At 42.2% G+C, this 21,742-nt stretch overlaps 5 protein-coding genes across 6 annotated transcripts; all 5 read left to right on the top strand.

Moving 5' to 3' along the window:
* The first annotated feature begins 3,434 nt into the window (after window positions 1-3,434).
* LOC115672641 (uncharacterized) lies at window positions 3,435-5,840 on the top strand. Of its 2 annotated transcripts, XM_056304766.1 has the most exons (3): window positions 3,435-3,631; window positions 4,181-4,403; window positions 4,658-5,840. In XM_056304766.1, the coding sequence occupies exons 2-3, from the start codon at window positions 4,277-4,279 to the stop codon at window positions 5,671-5,673; spliced, it is 1,143 nt and encodes a 380-aa protein (XP_056160741.1). In that variant the 5' UTR covers window positions 3,435-3,631; window positions 4,181-4,276; the 3' UTR covers window positions 5,674-5,840. The 2 variants fall into 2 exon arrangements, with proteins under 2 accessions (XP_056160741.1, XP_030450371.2); XM_030594511.2 differs by lacking the exon at window positions 3,435-3,631 and having other exon boundaries at window positions 4,262-4,403; window positions 4,683-5,840.
* A 3,557-nt stretch (window positions 5,841-9,397) lies between these two features.
* Window positions 9,398-12,360, top strand: LOC115672640 (uncharacterized). Its single transcript, XM_030594509.2, has 4 exons — window positions 9,398-9,568; window positions 10,340-10,498; window positions 10,904-11,214; window positions 11,310-12,360. Exons 1-4 carry the CDS (start codon window positions 9,445-9,447, stop codon window positions 12,120-12,122), a joined length of 1,407 nt encoding a protein of 468 aa, XP_030450369.2. The 5' UTR covers window positions 9,398-9,444; the 3' UTR covers window positions 12,123-12,360.
* A 3,643-nt stretch (window positions 12,361-16,003) lies between these two features.
* Window positions 16,004-17,727, top strand: LOC130135434 (uncharacterized). The gene is made up of 5 exons (XM_056304702.1): window positions 16,004-16,127; window positions 16,546-16,718; window positions 16,852-16,987; window positions 17,399-17,595; window positions 17,674-17,727. Exons 1-5 carry the CDS (start codon window positions 16,004-16,006, stop codon window positions 17,725-17,727), a joined length of 684 nt encoding a protein of 227 aa, XP_056160677.1.
* A 5-nt stretch (window positions 17,728-17,732) lies between these two features.
* LOC130135459 (uncharacterized) lies at window positions 17,733-18,955 on the top strand. The gene is made up of 3 exons (XM_056304772.1): window positions 17,733-17,863; window positions 18,282-18,478; window positions 18,612-18,955. The coding sequence occupies exons 1-3, from the start codon at window positions 17,758-17,760 to the stop codon at window positions 18,819-18,821; spliced, it is 513 nt and encodes a 170-aa protein (XP_056160747.1). The 5' UTR covers window positions 17,733-17,757; the 3' UTR covers window positions 18,822-18,955.
* Window positions 18,854-21,189, top strand: LOC130135433 (uncharacterized). Its single transcript, XM_056304701.1, has 6 exons — window positions 18,854-18,884; window positions 19,152-19,333; window positions 19,467-19,602; window positions 20,022-20,218; window positions 20,352-20,619; window positions 21,035-21,189. The coding sequence occupies exons 1-6, from the start codon at window positions 18,854-18,856 to the stop codon at window positions 21,091-21,093; spliced, it is 873 nt and encodes a 290-aa protein (XP_056160676.1). The 3' UTR covers window positions 21,094-21,189.
* Window positions 21,190-21,742: the final 553 nt, after the last annotated feature.

Raw genomic sequence — 21,742 nt, 5'->3', positions numbered from 1 at the left:
TAAGGCCATTGCCAGGCGGCCATGGCCTCGCCGACCACGAGCGAAGCCACCTTCACCCACGGCCAGCTAGGCCAACCAAGTCTAGAGAAGGGTCAACCACGGCTCATCTAAGATTTATATGAGGAGTTGCTCGGCCATGGCTCGATCGAGATCCAAAGGGGAAGTTGCTTGGCCATGGCTCAGCTGAGTTCTGGAGAAGGCTTGGCCGTGGCAATGGTGGCAAAGAAGGTTCTGAGGGTATCGCTTGCAGCGAGCGACCGTGCAATGAGGTAACTAGGGTCGGTGTCGAGGCTCTCGATGAGCGCTCAAGCCTGCAGGAGATGTTGCAGGTTAGGGCTATGGCAAAGCTATGCCTGAAGGCTTGGACAAGCTCAACAAGCATGAAGGAAGAGTGTTGAGTTCCCAGAGATGGCGAGGCCGGCCTCGCCCGAGGGCAAGGGCTGTGACCCTCACGAGGGCCCGACCATAGTGGAAAAATGAAAAAAGGAAAAGAATGAATAGAAAAAATTAATAAAAAAATAAAAAATTTCTAAAAAAAATAATAATATATTATTTTTAAAAAAATATATCAAAATCAACATCATTCGTGCCACATAAGACAGCCAGCAGTCACGTCAGTAATTTCCAACCTAAATTGGTCAGATAGAATTAATTTGCACCAATGTGAAAATGTTAAGGACTAAATTGATCAAATCGAAAGGGTTAAGACTAAATTGATACCAATGCAATAGGTCTGAATTTTTTTGATACTTTTCTCCCGAAGAAAAGTGCTAAGTAATAGAAAATACGAAAGCAAACTGCAGAAGCAACGGGACGACGAACCACGAAATTCAGATTTCTCATTTATGGTTTTTGTGACCGTTGGATTGTCAAAAGCAGAAGAACCAGCTTTATATCTATAAAATATGGATATCCAAGTGTATTGCGGTCCAAATTTGTGGACTAATCTGTTTGATTGAAGGCTTTAAATATTGAGTACGTTCGTTTCCCAAAAAACGAGTAATTTGAAAAATATTTTTCGAAAAATAAATTGGTTATATCGCTTAGATAAATTAGTCAACGGAAAATATTTACATCACATCATCGATAATAATTTATGCATAACTATTTTCGTGGGCGATAAAAAAAAATTCATTTATTTATTTTTGTAAGCTATACAAGCGATTATTTCCAAATCACTTATTTTTCACGAAACGAACGCACCCATTATTCCTTAGGACTTTCCACAAGATTTTTTTTTTATCAATAGACAGATGAACGTAATGGCTAGTAGATGCAAGTTCAAAGTTCGAATATAGAGGCCTATAAGAAAATTTAAACGACGAGCGGAACTGAGTCTGTAGCCAAATGCTTGAAACCAAGAAATGGAAGAACTTTTAGAAAATTGTTTGAGTCTGTCTTTGTATTTTCGCATTCTATTCAGATGGCTATTGTTTCTTATAGTTAGCGAGAATGGCAAACTCATTTGTAAACAAACGGGTGAGTGATTGTACTTAGGAGGAGAAAGGCATTCGTCCAAGTGAGAGAGACAGAGTGCACGAAACGCCCTTTTTAAACGCTGGATGTGTGGTTTGTAGTCTGATTAATGCGTTCTACCGTGCTGAGAGCAACTACCGGAAGAGGGTTCCGAATCTGACAGCGGCCAGATCTATGGCGAGGTAGCCGTAGGAGTCTAACCGTGCGCGGCAGAAGCTTTTCTACCTGTAGCGAGGCAGTATCAGACACTTGGCATAGCTAGCGGTACATGACTGGGTTGCGACAGCTGAAAGAGAGGACGTAGACGCGCAGCGCCCTATCTTAAATTTCATTTATTTCAATGATTGCGATTTGGCTCTGTACATTTTGTGATCTCGTCTCCTTGTTTGATGAATAGCGATCAATGTACAAAAGCTGGAAACTTCACGAAGAGGAAGTTGTTGTTCGCTTGAGAATTTTGACAACCCCGGATGTCAAAATGTTCACGTTAGTATCACGGATTATCTATCTAAAGATACGGATCTGATTATGCTCTTAAGCTTTCTTAATCACACGTTGACCTTTCTTCCCTTGGTAATAATGACACCTTGACCTTTAGCCGCTCAACCATCCATATACGTGGCATAGGCATCATGGTGAAGTGGTCTCGCCTATTCAAATCAATCACTGCGCATATATTATCGACGAGGAAATCAATTAAACATTGCCGAATAATCAAATTTTCCAATTTTAATACATTTATAATTTCACGCTTCACTAAAACGATTAATGTTTTAGAAATTGTAACTATTTTTTTTTCATTAATCACTTCAAACGTGCTCCATGGACACCCGTTAACATATAGATCAATAGATAAATGTTGTTTTTGAAAATAATTTTTGTCTAATTATCCATAGCGTAAAATTTGTTAATCACAAATCGTGAAAAAGCAACCAAGAATTTTGATAACACAACAATATGAATATGGTAAGATGAAGTTAATGGGTGGTTTGATCATGCCACAATGGTAAGCCAATTAATTTCAAAGGCTTGTGATAACAAGTCCCCTCTCGATATACCTGTCAAGTATATTTTATTGGAATTACTCAAGTTTGAAAAGATTGATTGTGAATGCAAAATAATTTTAATCAGTTGGTTACCCAATGCTCATGGGATATTCGTTAACAAAATCTATCATTAAATTGTATCTTCTAAACATGCGACATACGTAGAAACGATATTTATAAAAAAAGTCAAAATGTAAGACACGGCACTTGTTAAATAATCAAATAAAGAAGACCCCAATTGATAATATATATATATATATATATATATATATATATATATGCAATCGCTACTTTGAGGAATCGAGCATTTTCTTGTCATATATACTCACAAGTGCTAAAAGATATTTATTAACACGATCCTATAAGAGTATAGTATCGGATACATTTGAAGAAGGGAAGGATTTCTACCTAACTAGCAAGAACAAAAGAATATCGATATTTTCTATGAGAATCGGAAGATTCACCGAGTTTTGTTTGCGAGTGACTCGAGACATCTATTTTTATATTTAACTTTTAAAATATTGATTACGCATAAAATGATCTAGATCGATGCAGTAAGAGTCACAAAGTCGTATTGATCGGCGATGGGTCGTGTTTCGAGACCACCTAAAGAGTCGGCATGCATCATCGTATTTCCCCGCCTCCCACCGGCTACGGTTAGGTCAAGATTAAGACCTCGCGATGGTAAAACTTCGTGCGGCGCCGATTGGTCACACACGGCGCGCCGGGGCGTGGACCCCCCCCCCCACGCATCCCGGCTGTCATCCACAGAAACGACCCGCGGGCCACGTGTCATAATCAGAGCGAGCCGATATTTTTATTGTATTCTCCTTTAAAAAGATTTTCTCCGTTTCTCCATATTAAGCCGTATCGTCGTCGCTTTTAACGGAATTTTCAAAGCTTCGAGCCGGCTCCTCCTCTTCCTCCTCCTTCCCCATCGCCATTTGCACGGTACAAAAGCAGGCATCCGAGCAGGATATCGCACTTGGGTTTGCCGCACGTTCTTCAAGCTCCCGGATGACGAGTTGAATGGTCTCTGTACCAGAGGGCGCGCCAGAGAGAGCGGGCGGTTTGATTTGACCCGGGACTACTTCGCTTCTCTTCAGCAGGTTTGGTTTTGATTCCTGCGTTTCGTCTCTTTGGCTTCTGGGTTTTCTGTTTCCATCTTGTAGTTTGGTTGTTGAACCCTCGCGCGCTTTTCTGGCCTTGGCTTGATCTTCGCCTGCTTCCTTCTCTGCGTTAGCGAATCTTGTGTTCTTCTCGCGCGTGCTGTGCATGGTTTCTGTTTCTTTGCTGGGAAAACAAGATGTGCTCGCATGTCGTGAGTACTAAAAAAGCTTCTTCGGACGTATCGATCCGGGTGGGACGGTTTCATGTCATTGAGCACGGATATGGGTCGGTAGAAAGTATAAAAAATTTGTTTGTTTTCCTGTTTTTGGCAATCCTTTTACGATGATTATAGGTTCAAGATTATAAGCTTTTACTCTCAGAGCTGCCCAACAGAGCATAAGCATATAAGAATTTCATCCCACAAAAAAAACAGCTCTAGATCTCGTTATGTCTGTTATGGTTCTAAGAATGATCAAGAAAAGAATAATTTGGAGAAGTTGAAATCTTTTTGATCTAATAATCAGTTAGAGGTGTTTCTTGAATTGCAGGGTGGCTTTCCTTTCCTTGTTACTTGCTGAACTAGCAATTTCGCACTTGAACGTGCAATTTCAACTAGCGATTTCGCACTTGAACGCAGCGACGTTATGGCCGAGAGGAAAGTGCATCCGGATTGCGTAAACGCCTCCAATCCGTATCACGAGTGCGTCGAAGCTTGCTTGAAAAAGATAGCCGAAGGACAGACGACAAAGAAGTTGTCTAAGAAGAATTCCGGTTAGTATCGTCGCGAAATTCGATGTTTGGTCAGGTCGCTGCTTTAATTAGTTAAGTTTAAGTACGAAAGCATTAGCTTAATGTGCTTGTGAACTTGTTGAAGGATTAGACAGTTCCCCATTAGTTGCTGAATCACAGGAGACCTCAACTGATTAGGATGCATCGCTATGTATAGTACAGCAGTATTTTCATGCTCTCTGATTTCCTCTTCACTTTTACGCTTTCGAGTCAATGGTTCTTACATGTCATGCCAGGATCCTTCATCGTCTTTCTTCCCAGAAAACTCAGCATGACGAAGAAAAAGGAATTGGATCGGAAGCCCTCCAACGAATCCATCCTGAAGAATTTCAACCTCTCCGATAACCTATCCCCGAAAGATCTGTCTTTCAAGAAGGTGGAGTCATGGGATGCCGAACTCATGTTTCCAAGGGCTCGTTTCAAAGCAAATGAACTTAAAGATTCAGGAGACCTCCAATCTCCTTCTTCTGAGCCTCCGCAAAAGCCCTCGAAGCATGAAAAATCTCTTAAACAATCCAATCCTACAGAGCTCGATGAAGACAAGGTGGATTCCGCTGCAATTGACCGCACTGCAGAACATGGAAGGGATGGGGCATTTGGGTCCATGGCTTCCACTATCACGGCTGTTGACCATCCTTCTGAAGCGAGCGACGAGGTTAATGAGCAAGACCACGAACCCGTCGTTTCTGATTCACACATCCTCAGTAAGTACCGTGTGCAAGAAAGCCTCTCCCCGGTCCTGAAGTCAGTTATTGCCAAGTATGGAGATATAGCAGCCAACTGCCACCTCAAGTCGGCTGCGATGCGCTCTTACTTTGTAGAGTGCGTCTGTTCCGTGATCCAAGAGCTGCGGTGCACCGAGATCTTGCAGCTGAGCAAGTCGAAAATCAAAGAGATGCAGGCCATTGTTAGGGATGTGGAAGCTGCAGGGATCGATGTGGGCTGGCTCCACGACGTGCTAGATGAGATTGCCGAAGCGATTGAGCTCAAGAAGCAGTGCCGTGAAATCGAGGTCATGAAGAGAAACCGTGATGCAGACATAGGATCAACTAGGCAAGAGCTGGAACTTCAATTGGAAGATTTGGCCGAGAAGGAGAAGGCAGTGGAAGCTGCCAAGGCGCGAGTTGCCGAAACCAGGGCCCGGCTCAGCGTGCTCGAGCAAGAATCGTCTAAATTGCAAGAAACAATGCTTTCCATCCAGTCTAAGGCCGATAGCGTCAACTGCAAATCATTGGTAGCTGAAATCTTGTAAGCTAGAAAATGGTAACTGCTTTGAGGACATCCTCGAGTACCTTATGTGTGTCCAATTTGCTAGTTGTTGAAGCATTACTACTGTACATGATGACATTTTAATCGTAGGGTGCGTAGTGTGTGTGTTTGTTTGAGTGAGAGAATTTTTTATGAATTAGTTTTTGAAACTTTCATGCGTTCGATTTGTCGAAAATGATCGGTCAATGAAAAATGATTTACGGTAAAAAAATATCCATGTCTAATGTTAGGAAAATGAATTTCCTAACCTGAAAATGGGAAAATATATCATGAAATTTTCTTGTAGTCTCGAGTGAATTTCCGGGAAATTTCCAGCATTGTACATAGAAATGGATGAATCTATGTACTAAAAGACTTTGCTTAGTGCTCTGAGAGGCGTGTTTTCGTACGCAAAGAGTCCTCTACTAAATTCCAAGTCAACCGAGAATTACTCGAATGTTTCATGACCAAGCGCACTGAAAATTATCAATTTGTCAATCATTCTAGAATCTGGATACCATCATATCTATGATTTTCACGGAACGTGATCCATGGAACGCTGGAAAGGAAAAAAAAACATATTCTTTCTGTTTTTTTTCTGGCCAGCATCCACTGACGACTATGAACCTATGCAAGGTGGTCCAAAATGGATAGCGCAGAAGCAGAAGGCTTCGTGAGGTAGCTTTGGTGAAAGCCGATTCATCTCTTTCTGGGTCAAGAAAGAGCAGCTGCTCCAATTCCTTTATTATAATCCATACTTGCAGAAAAGTTAGCAGTAGGGTTTCCTGTCCTTGTCACAGCCACTATCATCAACTGCCGAAACAGTTCATACCAAAGACAGAAAGCAAAACCCATGACCAAACGTGCTTTTGGGGGTAATTCTACTGAAATTCAAACAGTTACGATCACTGTGCTTTTGATGGCTCCTTTAGCCATGGGTTTGGTTTGCACTGTCTTGCTTTTGTAGTTGTGGGGGTGACTACACCTGATCATTAACCGGGCATGAGCCGCCTCAACCCCTCCCCCCCACACCCCGGGCTAATTGGCCCAAGGAGCTAAATGTTCGGGCTCGGGCGAGCTAGTCCTTTCTTGAGCTCGGCCTTCCCAAAAACACCTAAGTCTTTTCAAATTTTCATATAAGACTTAGATATATGTTCAATCACGGGTCGTCGTGGGCTAGGATTGTAGGCATTGGTACTTGGCCCGATTAGCCCATCACTCAGGTCTAGCTGTGAAGCCATATATCTTCCGTGTTTGGACTTTGGGGATACATGGTTTAAAGTCGCGGTACCTTTAAACTGAGTCGGGTATGATTTGCTAGGAGCTGTTACAGCTTTGAAAGTACTATAATTATGAGATGTCTGCTCAGCATCTCATAGCTATGCGAAATACAATTCCATACTAGAGAATCGGTGCAAAAGCAATATCAAACGATATTCGCTACCATTCAGCTATTAGTTTGAGAGGCTAGAGTCTTTAACAAGAGATGGAATGATGAAATATGATGATTAAAATTGGTGAAATTGGAGTGGTGATGACACTTTGCCCGCGAGAGCAGAAATGTAGGTAATTCTTTATAAAATTAAGCTGCTGTGGCATATGTTCTTTGTCTATTGACCAAAATCGATTTGCTGTCAAAAGCCAAATATTCATATAGACGGACAAAAGAGTTAGGTGAACTGATCCAAATAAGGAGGAATTGAAACGATTTGGTCGACGATTCCAATATAGAAGTCCAACATGGGCTGTTTGCCACCATAAACTCAAAGATGTCAGGCATACTCATTTTGGTTATTTTAAGTTGGTAGGTGCCACGCGATGGCAAGTATAGAACTCGAATTGGAAAATAGTGCGGGGACATATAAGAGAGTACGTCCACACATACTCTCCACTTGGAGGACAAATTGGCATGCTCAATTTACAATGAATTTCGATAAAGGTTTCCATGAAATTAGAAATTATCAAGAACAAAGTTTTTATCCGCATATTTCGTTTTCGCTCGAAGAGATAAAGAGAAACAACGCCATGTTTGGATAGTCTTGTTTTTGTCAGCAAGGCACCTAACAAAATGTACTACATTTGAACTTCCTACCGACCTATTCTCCTTTTATTTTTTTGATTAGAAACCTAACTTCCTAAAAAATCCCTAACTTTAGGCTCCATTCTCAAACTTTTATGTGTTTAAAAGGATCCACAACTTTCAATATAATCTCAAATTTGCCTTCGCATCCAAAAATCACCATTATTTTTTTCAAGATTATCAATATCAAGACTAGTCAAAGATTCATTACGAGAACTTGCATCTTCATCAACACCTTTGCCCGCATCAATATCAGCCTCTCAATACTGATAATTTCGAAGAAATCGGTGGCGATTTCGAGACTCACGAAAAGATTTGGGAATAGAACGAAGGTTTTGGATTTTTTTCCTTTTTCTTTTTGTAATCGAGATTGGACTAAAGAGAAATTAGACCACGACCTGCGAAAACAAGAACAACATCCACGTGTGACAATGTGATTGGCGTGCTACGAGCAAAGGATGCCTATTAATGTGAATGACCCGCGAGAGAGGGATGAAGAGCGAACAGACAAAAAAGTCCCACCAAACAATTCCGCGCGTGCGGGGTCCACACTACGGCACACCCATTTGGGCCACGTGTCTGACCTTGGTCAGAAGCTTCTGTTGCGACTTTTATGTCGAAGAGAGAAAAGACAGAATTTTTTTATTTTTTTGTATTCTGCGCATAAAATATGGGACTTTGTGATGAAAAGGATCGACGTTGAATATTTTTACCTTTCAACGGACGTCAGTCAAATTTTGCAAGCCCCCCGAGAAAGCATTAAAAGGGCAGCAACTTTTCCCGGCACCAACCTCTTCCAGATTGAGACTCCTCCGTTCCGTTCGTACTTCGTAGCTCTCTCTCTCTCTCCCTCTCTCTCCCTGCCTCTACTCTGGTAATCTCCTCGTTTCTCTTGCGGTGTACTTGTCAGTTTTGTCTCTCTGGCTCTACCTTCGTGCGTGTGTTCTTTGATTTGGCTGAAGTGGGTTTCTCTGGCTTATCTTTACCACCTCTGTTTTGGGATTGTTACGCATGTGCTGCAACGATTTTCTTTCTTTTGGGTTCATGGGGGCGAAGATGGTTTTTTGTTTTTGTGAATTTGGGATGTGATGTTTGCTTGTTTCTGATCAGTTGGATTGACTGTCAAGTTAGATCGGGCAATTTCGTTTTGGGGTGGAAAGTGAAGGAAAGGTGCTTGATCTGGCGACTCTGTCGGGGTGATTGATTATATTAGTGATTCTATTCGCGGAAAAAAGATTTGGGTTTCGGCTTCATGAGAGTTACCTCCAGGTCATAAGATGCAAATGAGTTTGAGATTTCTTCTGTTGATAATGGAGATGTCTGTGGCTCTTGATCATGTTGTTGGTGAAGGAAAGGGCTCATTGGTTAATTGTTTTTCATCTGATTGAGCATAATCTTGCATGCACTCCTGCTTGACAGAACGGACTTTTTGGTATGACCCTGAAAGAAAAAAGTGATTTTTCACTGCTGTGAAACTTCAGGACAGCCTTTCGCTTCGAGTTCAGTAAAGATTAAATTACTCTGGATAATCATCGGTAGGACAAAACGGAGCCTTTGTTTTTAATAGCTGGAAAGCATAGTTATGTACATTGAGAATACTGCAAACTTGAAAACATCTGACTATAATTCTTAGTGTGATAGGATATTTATTGATTTAGTTCCTATTCTACAGTTGCCTCTGTGATCTCTGACGAGATGTCTGAGAGGGGAAAAGTACACCCGGGTTGCGTAAATGCGTCCAATCCTTATCATCAATGTGTCGAAGAGTGTTATCGGAAGATTGCCGGAGGCAAGCCTCACAAGAGCAAAAATCAATCAGGTGACATATATATTTTTTTTTTTCTTGGTTTCATTGGTTTTCCTAGGTAGAGCATGTAAACTTCAAAATTTGTATCTTTCATCCTTTTCTTATTGGGCTAATTGTCTCGTGTTATCACTGTGCATGCTAGATCAGGAAAGTGATGCCAGATAAACATGTGATTGTTATATGTGAAGTATGGAAGGGCAACCTCTTCATAGTGTTCCTTAAAACCCTGTGGGAATTTATATTTATCGGATACTTGTAAAGTAATTCATTCTTGGCCATAATGATAGAGAACCGTTGCTCCATTGCCTGATGATTCTTTAAGTGAACATACTCCATTTAATGATTAAGCAACTTATAGTGATGGAGACAACTGACCATGATACTATCCATGATAAAGTTGGAAAATCAATCATATTGTGTCCATAAGACACTTGGCAACTTTGGTGAGAGTTGAGAAACTTTAGATGGAAGTAATTTTGCATATTTGGCCAAAAGATTGCCATCCAGTCTTTTTCTCTCTTCCTTGCTGCATTTGAGGATGGGAAATGTCTAGAAGATTAATCTGACACCTTTCAATATGGTTCCCTGGAAAGAGATCATGTTTAGCTGATTCTTCTGTACTAACTCACAGCGCACAGACTGATCCTCGTGTTAAATAATTTTGAACTTTGAACCGGTGCTAATGTTGTCTTGAACCACTTTGATGGGACTTTGACCACACATGGTGAATATGTCTATGTCTGAATCACATATCATTTTTTCTTTTCTCTGAAACCTGCTCAGACTATCGTGGTGCTGGAGAGGAGCGTAGCAAAATTGTCCAGAGAGAGAGAAGGGTGAATGGTGCTTGTCCTAAGGCATCAAATCCTTACCATGAATGTGGTGAATCCTGCTCACAAAAGGGAGCTCACACAGAGGCCAGGCGGTACAAGAAAGAAGCAGGTTATTCTCAGTATAAATGACTTGCGAATGGAGGAAATCTAGAAGAAACATGTCCTTTTTTCCCTTCCATAGCAGAGCAGTTTGTTTTGTCTTTCTTAATTTGGTTAGCAGAATTCGACAACACTTTTGATGATTATTAAATGAATGTGAAGAAATGAGTGTTAGTACCAGAGGAAGTTACTTAACAGATGACTGTTGTTGGCCCCAAAAAGAGAAAGACATCATCAGAGGAGAATCCTCTCTTTATATCTCCCGTTGTTTAGGACACATGCTCATGTGGTCACACCTTGTTGAAATTATGGTGCATATATCTGCAATATTCAAATATTTGAATCCAGTCCAAATTCTGAGTGTCCAATTCTACTGCTGCATGGCTGAATCCGGAGATATTTTCCTCAATTGCAGGATCTAATGGGGTTGATGCTTCCCAGACTTTGAGCAGGAGAACAAAAAAGGATCCAGATCCTCGGCCCAACTCTTCCCACATGCAGGACAAAGTCACGAGGCCTGTTGTTTCTACAACCTCGACTGTTGCTCCATCATCTCCTCTACACCACACTTCTGAAAAGAGGCACTTGGAGGACAACAACTCGATTTCTCCTATTCCTTATTCTGGAGAAATTCACCCTGAAGATTTCTCTTTCCTTAAGGGCCAAGTCAGGTCTTCTCCTTCAATGCCGACTTCTGGAAATGTCACCCCGGTGCTTCACCTCTCGGTCCGTCCTCTCTCTCTCTCTGGATGCATATGTATTTTGTACAGGCAATTCTTTCTGATACTGTGGATTTGTTTTTCTTTCTGCTTCCTGAGCAGCCTGATCGTGCCAAGGGCCCTCCAATGGAAAGCTTAGAATATGCTGCCAAATTTACACCCTCCAAAGAGATAGAGGAGGAAAACTTTAATGGTACACTCAGGCACGAAATTGTTCCAAGTACCGTCATTGATGACCCAGCAGAAGGCGCTCCGCACTCCAATCGTGGTTCAATGAGCTCTAGCATCTCAGATGTGGGTCACTCCTTTGAAGACAGCGATGATGAAGATGTCCAGTCCGTGATGTCCGAAACCCGTGTCCCAGTTGGTAAATACCATGTGAAGTCCAGCATGTCCTCCATTCTGCAAGCGATTCTCGAGAAGTATGGAGATATAGCAGAAAATTGTGTGTTGGAGTCAATCTCGATGCGGTCTTATTATTTGGAGTCCGTCTGCTTCGTCGTTCAGGAGCTGCAATCCACTTCATTCATGCACCTGACCAAGTCCAAGGTCAAAGAGATGCTGGCTATTCTCAAAGACTTGGAGACTTCACATATTAAGGTTGGGTGGTTGCGAAAGATACTCGATGAAATCTCAGAGGTCATTGAGGTGATTACTCAGCATCAGACAGTCAAGGCAGCGAAGACCAAGTGTGATCAAGGCCTCGAGTCTATGAAGATTTTACTGGAGTTCCAGACAGAAGATCTGGCTACGAAAGAAGCCGAGCTTGCTGAAGCAAAGTCAAAACTAGCTGAAACCAGAAACCGTTTGCGCGAGCTCGAGGTCGAGTCCTCCGAGTTGAACAAGTCCGTTTTGTCCTTGAGCTCCCAAGTCGACGGCTACCATTTTAAGTCATTGTTGGAGGAACTCCTATGAGCCTGAAGATTCTGTGACTAGCTGACTCCCTGGAATGTGATGTACTATGAGCAGCATAAAACTACTTGGGATATAGGTTAAACTTTCGGTCTTCTGATTCTTTTTCTTCATACTTATGCCGCAAAATATACAACATCACTGTGCTTAAACCAACGTTTCCTTTCTGGTTTTGTACTGTTTTGTTCATTCGGTTACTTCCGCATGAATAAGTGTTTTCATATATATATCTTTCTTCTCTTACACTCGCTCTCTCTTTGGTTCATTTCATTCCGATGGCCTTCCTTTTCTTTTATGTGGTTCTCAATCTGCGAAATGGAGATGCCCTCGCATACTATGCAGGATTATAAGATAACTTAATTAGCTCATGGTTATGGAGCATCAAAGTGCAAAAGCAAATTGGATCGGTCAAATTCAGTGTGTTACTTTGCATGACTGGTCCACAAAGCATCTTGTGCTAAACAGATTCAGCAGCTGAATCTTATTGGTGCTTCTAGAATTTGGTGAACAGATTGATAATGGGAAAATCTCCCCATTATGGATTTTCTCAAACACTCTTGATTTATATTGAAACAGGATACTTCCTGTATCCCACCCATTTTCTCGGCCTATATCCAACCCATTAACCCTAGTAAGTCCAAGAACTGTCCCTCTCATGAGCCCAAGGCTTATGGATCAAGGAACCAGGGATAGCAATTGGGAAGAAGAAGATAAGAACAAGAAATCTTGCTTTGCTTGTTTCACTAAAAATGAATAATTTTGAAAAAAAAAATACTTATATCGCTTGAAATAATTAGTTAATAATAAATGTTTCATTGTCGACAGCAATTTATATCTCAATATTTTTCATAGATGATGATAATATTTTAAAGACAAGAAAATTATATCTTTGAATTGTATAAAAACAATACTAAGAGATGATCGACGGAGGAGCGGATAGCCTGCCCAAATCAAAGAGAACCAAAAGGAAAATGGGCGGGTTGGCCCGTGCAACACATCAATCTGACCTTCCACCCGACATGCGCCCGCTCGATAACCATGTCTAGTATAAGACGTATTCATATAATATGAAAATTATAAATAAATAAAAATAGGATACGAATAATAACAATGGGCACCGTTGTTGGGCCTTTTTATTTGTTTTTCTCATGGTTATATAGGTGGGTTTAGGTTAGATCTGAGTTGGGTGAATATTGATCATTTAAATTGCTTAGTAAATAAATGAGTCAATATAGGTTAAATGGGCAGATTTGGGTCGAACCCTTTATAACCCACCCAAACTCACCCAATTTATCCATTTGCCACCTCTATCTATAAGAGGTAATTAAAAGAAATTAGTATCCGAATACTTGACGATTCCATGATTAGTAACCTAGTCAGTAAAGTGATTTTCCTCCTAAAATTGGGATTCGAGGGCGTCTACCTCAGCCCTGACAACAGCGCCCCAAAGACGGTGGCCCCCGGCGGTGGCCCTGAAGACAGCAGCCTCTAACGGTATCAAAAGCAGGCAAATCACAAGCCTCAAGCATCCAAGCGCTTCATCCCTTGAATATCTCCTAGGGAAAATTTCAATTAAGGACCCCAAGTGGGGTCAAATTCTCAAAAGAGGGCCCAAAGTGAACATAGTATCAAATAAGGGCCTGAAGTGCCCAATCAGTCTCAAATAAGAACTCAAAGTACTCAAAAAGTCTCAAATAAGGGCCTAGGTCGCCGGCCGGCCAAAATACCCGCTGGCCGGCGAGAATGTTACTATTCCGGCACCGGAATAGTAACTTTTTATTTTTTTATTATTTTTTCCTTTTCTGTTTTTTTTCTTTTCCTTTTCTTTTTTTTTTCTTCTCTTCCTCCGCCGGCCATAGCCGGGGCCGGCGGAGGTCGCCGGCCTCAGGCGAGGCCGCCCTCGTCGGCGTTGGGCGAGGGCCGCCCTCGCCTGTCTTTGGGCGAGGACTCGGCCTCGCCGGATCCGGCGAGGACTCGGCCTCGCCGGCCGGCCGCGAGGCTCGACCTCGCCGCCGCCGGCGAGGCCGGTCTCGCCCGCAACGACAAGGCCGGCCTCGCGACGCCGGCGAGGTCGAGCCCTCGCCGGATCTAGCGAGGCTCGACCTCACCCGGCTTCGAGCGAGGGCCGCCTCGCCCGGGCCGGGCGAGGTCGGCCTCGCCGCCGGCCGACGGCGGGCCGAGCCCTCACCAGATCTGGCGAGGCCAACCTCACCCAGCCCAGGCGAGGGCCGGCGGAGGAAGAGAAGAAAAAAAAAAGAAAAAAAAAAGAAAAGGAAAAAATAAAAAAAAAATAAAAATTTTACTATTCCAGTGCCGGAATAGTAACATTCTCGCCGGCCGGCGGGTATTTTGGCCGGCCGGTGACCCAGGCCCTTATTTGAGACTTTTTGAGCACTTCGGGTCCTTATTTGAAACTGATTGGGCACTTCAGGCCCTTATTTGACACTATGTTCACTTTTGGCCCTCTTTTGAGAATTTGACCCCACTTGGGGTCCTTAATTGAAATTTTTCCTATCTCCTAGCAATAACCGTCGTACATTGTCAATTCGAAACTCTAATAATAGATGAAGGACTCGACGAAGTAATCGCAGGGTTGACCAAAGGCGATGAAATCAAACCAAGGCTTCCGCTTCACTTCGAGAATCTGGTAAGAGCGGGCGGAGATCGGGGAGGTCCATTGGAAGAGAGAGAAGGCGGGGAGGATGGAGTTGAAGCGAGAGAGAGAGAGGAGAAGAAGCACAGAGTTGAATAAATGGATTGGAAATGGGTTTGTAAATGTGTATTTGGCAACCATTCTGTTTTCGAAAATAATTTTTTTTCAGCATTGATTCTTTTTTATTCCATGCCCGGAACAATTTCTAAGCATTTGAAGATGTTTGGTAACTGTCCAAAATTTAGAAAAAGAACATAAATGCGTTTGGTAATTGCACAAAATTTCTTTTTATTAATAATATTTTGAATTTTTTAATATTTATTTCTTCTTCTTTTTTCTTTTTTTTCTTCTTCTTTCCCTTCTTAGGCCATGGCTAGGTCGCCGGCGACTGGCCACAGGCCAGGGCCTGCGAGGGCGTCGCGGCCCTCGCCGGCTCCGGACAAGGCTGGACCCTTGCCGCTTGGGCGAGGGCGGCTCGCGGCTTAGGCGAGTGCAGCCCTCCCCAAATTTGGCGAGGGCTAGACCCTCGCCGCCACTCTCGCCAGATTCGTTGAGGATGGCTAGCGGCCTAGGCAAGGGCCGTCCTCGGTAGCCTAGGCAAGGGTGGCGGCGAGAGTCACCAACGCCAGATCCGACGAGGGCCGCAACGCCCTCACCGGCCCTGGCCTATGGCCGGTCGCCAGTGGCCGACAGCCGGCCAAGAAGAAGAAGAAGAAAAAAAAAATTTCTTTTTCATTTTTGATTATTGTTCCCAGAATCAAGAAGCAATTTTTTTTTGCTTCTTGATTCTATTCCAAAACAAATTCTGAAAATAAATTTTTGCAAATTTGTGCCTGGGAAAAAAAAATTTATCAAACGGATTTCTGTTCCAAAACTGATTCTGACAACAAAAGAATAGAAATAGTTATTGTTTGACTGGTTGCCAAACGCGCTCTAAAAGACCCAAATAAAACCCATTTTCTTCGGGCTTTTTTTCTTAAACCCATCTATAACTCATACCTTAAAATTAAGGTAATTCTTATACGAATAATTTTCATTTGTGACCCATTTTGACGCCCTACCTATAAATAGTTACTTTCATGTTTTATTTCTTGCGTTCCTTCTTCTGTCCCTTTCCACGTCAGAACCGCCGCACTCGGCGAGACAGAACGGCGGCGATCGTGGGCCGACGAGCGATTTCGGTAGCCCTGCGAGTCTTGCTTTTGAGGATGCTCGGCAGGAGCCCAGGAGTATGTCTGAAGAGAGGAGTGTCCACCCGCATTGCAGGAACGCGCCGAATCCGTACCATGCATGCAGTGCGTATTGCTTCAGAATCATCGTCGCTGAGGCCAAAGCCCGTGATAGGAGAGATTCGGGTAGGTGTTCACTGCATGTGCTTCTGAGTTTCCGCCATATCCAGTGGCTCAACGTCGATCACTCTTCTTTTGAGCTTGTGTCGAGTCAAAATCCATCATGGTGCAACCTTTGCTGATGGGGCTGGACAGGTGTATATAGGGTTTTGTCTTTCGGAGAATTTCCTGAGCGTCGTGTTTTGTGATTTTTTGGGCAATAGAAAGTTTTCCGCGCCTTCTGTTCCTTGAATAACGAATTGTTCTAGCCCTGTCGCATGTAATCATGCCCAAGTTGCTTCTGCTCTGAGTACTCTTTCGCTAGGGACCGCACGATGATCGTACTTTCGTTCTAGTATAATTCCGGTTTTGAGTCCCTGCAACTATGAGGGTAATTTCGAATCCTTCAGTGATGTCAAACTGAGTCTATTTGATTTGATTGCAGAAGCTAGCGCGAAGGGCAGCTATTCCAAACTACATTATCATGAGGCTGCAGCTTCGCATGATGAGATAGATGCTGACGGTGATAAAAAACCGCCGGTTGAGGGAAATGGGGAGGGGGACATCACTAAACTTACGGGAAGGAAGAAGAAATTGTTTGAGTTAAGGCCTAAGATGGTGTGTAACTTTACTGGAACAAAAGCCAATCTCTTTTCCAATATAAATTATTTAAGTTTTCTTTGTTTTATATATTAGTATTGTACTCTAACGAAATCAAATGCCTCTCTTATGTCTTTCTTTCGTTTGGTAGAATGAGGCGAGGAAGGCTAATCAAACTGCAATGGCCCACCCGGACTGCAGGAACACATCGAATCCGTACCATGAATGCAGTGCATATTGCTTCAGAATCATCGTTGAGGCCAAAGCTCGTGATCGGAGAGATTCAGGTAGGTGTTCTCTGCATGCGCTTCTGAGTTTTCCGCCATGTCCAGTAGCTCACTGTCAATCACTCTTCTTTTGAGCTTGTATCAAGTTAATATCCATCATGGTGCAATCTTTGCTGATGGGGTTGTACAGGTGTATATATGGTTTTGTCTTTTGGAGAATTTCGGAGGTGTCATGTTTTGTGATCAGTTGGGCAATAGAAAGTTTCCGCGTCTCCTGTTCCTTGAATAACGAATTGTTCTAGCCCTGTCGCATGTAATCATGTCCAAGTTGCTTCTGTTTTGAATAATTTTTCTCTAGGGACCACGCGATGATCATACTTTCATTCTTGCGATTCCAGTTTTGAGTACCTGCAACTTTGAGGGTCATTTCGATTTCTTCAGTGATATCAAACTGAGTCTATTTGATTGCAGAAGTAGAAGAAGCTAGCAAAGAGGGCAGCCATTCTAAGCTACCTTATCATGAGGTTGCAGCTTCGCGTAATTTGATAGATTATGCTGAAGAGCCTGCTGATAATGATAACAAACCGCCGGTACAGGAAAATGTGGAGAGGGACATCACTAAACTTACAGGAAGGAAGAAGAAATTGTTGGAATTAAGGCCTAAAATGGTGTGTAATTTAACTTAAACAAAAGCCAATCTCTTTTCCATCATAAATGATTTAAGTTTTGTTTGTTTTATTTTTCAGTATTGTACTCTAACGAAACCAACTGCCTCTCTTATGTCTTTCTTTGTCTGTTAGAATGAGGGAAGGAGGGCTAATCAAACTACAATGGCCCACCCAGACTGCAGAAACACGTCGAATCCGTACCACGAATGCAGTGCATATTGCTTCAGAATCATTGCTGAGGCCAAGGCTCATGATAGGAGAGATTCGGGTTGGTGTTCTCTGTATGTGCTTCTGAGTTTTCCTCCATATCCAGTAGCTCAATGTCAGTCACTCTTCTTTTGAGCTTGTATTTGATTAAAAAATGAAAATCCATCATGGTGCAACCTTTGCTAATGGGGCTGTACAGGTATGTAGGTTTTTGTCTTTTGGAGAATTTCGAAAGTGTCATATCTTGTGGTTGGTTGGGCAATAGAAAGTTTTCCGCGTCTTCTGTTCCTTGAATAACAAATTGTTCTAGCCCTGTCGCATGTAATCATGTCCTAGTTGATTCTGTTTTGAATACTTTTTCGTTAGGGACCGCACGATGATCGTACTTTCATTCCAGTGATTCCGGATTTGAGTCCCTGCAACTTTGAGGGTCATTTCGATTTCTTCAGTGATATCAAACTGAATCTATTCAGTTGCAGAAGTAGCAGACGCTAACGCGGAGGGCAGCCACTCTAAGCTACCTTATCATGAGGTTGCAGCTTCGCGTGATGAGATATATGATGCTGAAGAGCTTGCTAACGATGATAACAAACCGCCAGTTGAGGAAAATGTGGAGGGGGACATCGCTAAACTTACAGGAAGGAAGAAGAAATTGTTTGATTTAAGCCCTAAGATGGTGTGTAATTTAACTTAAACAAAAGCCAATCTCTTTTCGAACATAAATGATTTAAGTTTTGTTTGTTTTATTTTTCAGTATTGAACTCCAGTGAAATCAACAGCCTCTCTTATGTCTTTCTTTTGTTCTGTAGAATGAGGCGAGGAAGGCTAATCAAACTGCAGTGGCCTACCTGGACTGCAGGAACGTGTTGAATCCGTACCACGAATGCAGTGCATATTGCTTCAGAATCATCGCTGAGGCCAAAGCTCATGATAAGAGAGGTTCGGGTTGGTGTTCTCTGTATGTGCTTCTGAGTTTTCCGCCATATCCAGTTGCTCAATGTCAATCACTCTTCTTTTGAGCTTGTATGTGATTAACAAATGAAATTCTGTCATGGTGCGTCCTTTGCTGATGGGCTGTGCAGGTATGTAGGTTTTTGTCTTTTGGAGAATTTGAGAAGTGTCATGGCTTGTGATCAGTTGGGCAATAGAAAGTTTCCGCGTCTTCTGTTCCTTGAATATCGAATTGTTCTAGCCCTGTAACATGTAATCATGTCCAAGTTGATTCTGTTTTGACTCTTTCGCTAGGGATCGCACGATGATCATACGTTCGTTCTATTAATTCCGGTTTTGAGTCTCCGCAACTTTGAGGGTCTTTTCAATTTCTTCGGTGATATCCTATTTGATTGCAGAAGTAACAGAAGCTAGCGCAGAGGGAAGCCATTCTAAGCTATCTTATCATAAGGTTGCAGCTTCGCGTGATGAGATAGATGCTGAAGATGATAACAAACCGCCGGTTGAGGAAAAAGTGGAGGGGGACATCACTAAACTTACAGGAAGGAAGAGGAAATTGTTTGAGTTAAGGCCTACGATGGTGTGTAATTTAACTTAAACAAAAGCCAATCTCTTTTCCAACATAAACGATTTAAGTTTTGTTTGTTTTATTTGTCAGTATTGAACTCCAACGAAATGAATAGCCTCTCTTATGTCTTTCTTTTGTTCGGTAGAATAAGGCGAGGAAGGCTAATCAAACTGCAATGGCCCACCCAGACTGCAGGAACGCTTCGAATCCATACCATGGATGCAGTGCATATTGCTTCAGAATCATCACTGAGGCCAAAGCTCGTGATAGGAGAGATTCGGGTAGGTGTTCTCTGTATGTGCTTCTGAGTTTTCTGCCATAACCAGTAGCTTAATGTCAATCACTCTTCTTTAGAGCTTGTATTTGATTAACAAATGAAAATCCATCATGGTGCAACCTTTGCTGATGGGGCTGTGCAGGTATGTAGGTTTTTGTCTTATGGAGAATTTCGTAAGTGTCGTGTCTTGTGATCAATTGGGCAATAGAGAGTTTCCGCGTCTTCTGTTCCTTGAATAACGAATTGTTCTAGCCCTGTCGCATGTAATCATATCCAAGTTGATTCTGTTTTGAGTACTTTTTCGCTAAGGACCGCATGATGATCATATACTTATATTCTAGTAATTCCGGTTTTGAGTCCTTGCAACTTTGAGGGTCATTTCGATTTCTTCAGTGATATCAAATTGAGTCTATTTGATTGCAGAAGTATCAGAAGCTAGTGCAGAGAGCAGCCATTCTAAGCTACCTTATCATGAGGTTGGAGCTTCGCGTGATGAGATAGATGATGCTGAAGAGCCTGCTGACGATGATAACAAACCGCCGGTGCAGGAAAATGTGGAGGGGCACATCACTAAACTTACAGGAAGGAAGAAGAAATTGTTTGAGTTAAGGCCTAAGATGGTGTGTAATTTAACTTGAACAAAAGCCAATCTCTTTTCCAACATAAACGATTTAAGTTTTGTTTGTTTGATTTTTCAGTATTGTATTTTAAGGAAATCGATAGCCTCTCTTATGTCTTTCTTTTGTTCGGTAGAATGAGGCAAGGAAGGCTAATCAAACTACAATGGCGGCTGAAAATAAAAAGTTGGAAGCTCCAACTGAGTTGAGGGGTATCTCTAAGCAAAAGTGGCTAGACGATAGGAAGAAAAATATTGGGAAACTTCTTGATGCTAGTGGTCTTGATGTGTCAAAGGCATATACACTAGATACACAGGAGATGGCCGCGACTAAATATATGAATGGGAAAAGGATCCTGCTCCTTACGGTTGGGTTGGTACGTATTCAATTTGCTGATGAACCTGGTATGTTTGCGCTTCTCTTTGCTTATTGCGTGCGTGCATTTGTTACATACTAGTTTCTGTCCTACGTACTCTAGTAGCTTCCTTCTTTTTGTTTTCGTTGTTTCGAGCCATGGGCTGGTTGCTTGGTGAAATTTGATGTATGTAGTGCTAATAAGAGTGGGTGATGTGCTGTATTTCCTTTTTCCCTATTAGTTTTAGTTGAAGCACATAACTTTATTTTACCTGCAGTTGCATGAAATGTCATCAAAGATATTTACTTTACCTAGAGCGTTTAGGCTTGGTCATTTGTCCTGATACAGGGGATCGTCACTGAAAAACAAAATGCAAGATGGAGCATTTTTATTGTAGAGAGACATGTGTCCTAGCTAGATATGATGTATTTGTTCTTAAAGGACTAATGCAGTTTCTCCAACAGTCTTCAACCAGAAGATTCCTTATTGCATTCAAGAAGCGCACGAAGAATATAGATATTGACTTAGACGAATATAACAAAATGAAAGAAGCTGATCCCAAGTCTTCAATATGGCAAGGTAAATCAAGGATACTTTTTCCCCGCCGCTGGTTATATGCTCATTTGAAGTTTAACTAGCTCATGTTACCTTATTGTGCCGGCACCTAAGGTTTCCGAGGATAAGATTGACAAATGGTACAGCAACTCAAAGACTGGGATGAAAAGCGCAAGTCCTTTAGTAGGGAGAGGAGGTTCCATGACGAGAAAGACATTGACTCTACCAATGACCGCAATGAGCACTTCAACAAGAAGATTGAACGTGCCTTTGCGAAATACACCCTTGAGATTAAAAACAACCTTGAGCGAGGAACTGCTTTGCCTGATTGAGAGGTACTTGATGGTTGTTGCCTTGGATTTTGTCCTGGATCTTATTTCTAGTGGTGTAAGTGCACTGAATCGAAGCAAAGAACTTCTGCTGCTTTTCTCTGCTATTTTTTTTTTTTCATAAATTGTAGAATTATCTGGTGTAAAAGATGCGCTTTTAGATTACTTCGACTGCAGCTTGCCGTGAATGGCACGTAGGTTCTGTTCATGTGATACAAAAAAGTTGCTCGTGGCGGCTGAGATTCATTCTGGATATTTCTTTTTGCAGCAACTTGACAGGCGGGGTGC

Source organism: Syzygium oleosum, unplaced genomic scaffold, assembly GCF_021117445.2.
Source record: "Syzygium oleosum isolate NSW1041296 unplaced genomic scaffold, Sole_v2.1 Sole_v2.33, whole genome shotgun sequence".
NCBI lineage: Eukaryota > Viridiplantae > Streptophyta > Magnoliopsida > Myrtales > Myrtaceae > Syzygium > Syzygium oleosum.
This window is presented reverse-complemented; position numbering and strand designations above follow the sequence as displayed.

Bases quoted from the DNA above. Each gene is read 5' to 3' on its own strand.
- LOC130135459 (XM_056304772.1), top strand. From the start codon at position 17,758: ATGGCCCACCCAGACTGCAGAAACACGTCGAATCCGTACCACGAATGC. The intron at 17,864-18,281 runs GTTGGTGTTCTC...ATTCAGTTGCAG, and splicing joins TCATGATAGGAGAGATTCGG to AAGTAGCAGACGCTAACGCG. The intron at 18,479-18,611 runs GTGTGTAATTTA...TTTGTTCTGTAG, and splicing joins TTGATTTAAGCCCTAAGATG to AATGAGGCGAGGAAGGCTAA.
- LOC130135433 (XM_056304701.1), top strand. From the start codon at position 18,854: ATGGTGCGTCCTTTGCTGATGGGCTGTGCAG. The intron at 19,334-19,466 runs GTGTGTAATTTA...TTTGTTCGGTAG, and splicing joins TTGAGTTAAGGCCTACGATG to AATAAGGCGAGGAAGGCTAA. The intron at 19,603-20,021 runs GTAGGTGTTCTC...ATTTGATTGCAG, and splicing joins TCGTGATAGGAGAGATTCGG to AAGTATCAGAAGCTAGTGCA.
- LOC130135434 (XM_056304702.1), top strand. From the start codon at position 16,004: ATGTCTGAAGAGAGGAGTGTCCACCCGCATTGCAGGAACGCGCCGAAT. The intron at 16,128-16,545 runs GTAGGTGTTCAC...ATTTGATTGCAG, and splicing joins CCGTGATAGGAGAGATTCGG to AAGCTAGCGCGAAGGGCAGC. The intron at 16,988-17,398 runs GTAGGTGTTCTC...ATTTGATTGCAG, and splicing joins TCGTGATCGGAGAGATTCAG to AAGTAGAAGAAGCTAGCAAA.
- LOC115672640 (XM_030594509.2), top strand. From the start codon at position 9,445: ATGTCTGAGAGGGGAAAAGTACACCCGGGTTGCGTAAATGCGTCCAAT. The intron at 9,569-10,339 runs GTGACATATATA...AAACCTGCTCAG, and splicing joins CAAGAGCAAAAATCAATCAG to ACTATCGTGGTGCTGGAGAG. The intron at 11,215-11,309 runs GTCCGTCCTCTC...CTTCCTGAGCAG, and splicing joins CCCCGGTGCTTCACCTCTCG to CCTGATCGTGCCAAGGGCCC.
- LOC115672641 (XM_056304766.1), top strand. From the start codon at position 4,277: ATGGCCGAGAGGAAAGTGCATCCGGATTGCGTAAACGCCTCCAATCCG. The intron at 4,404-4,657 runs GTTAGTATCGTC...ATGTCATGCCAG, and splicing joins GTTGTCTAAGAAGAATTCCG to GATCCTTCATCGTCTTTCTT.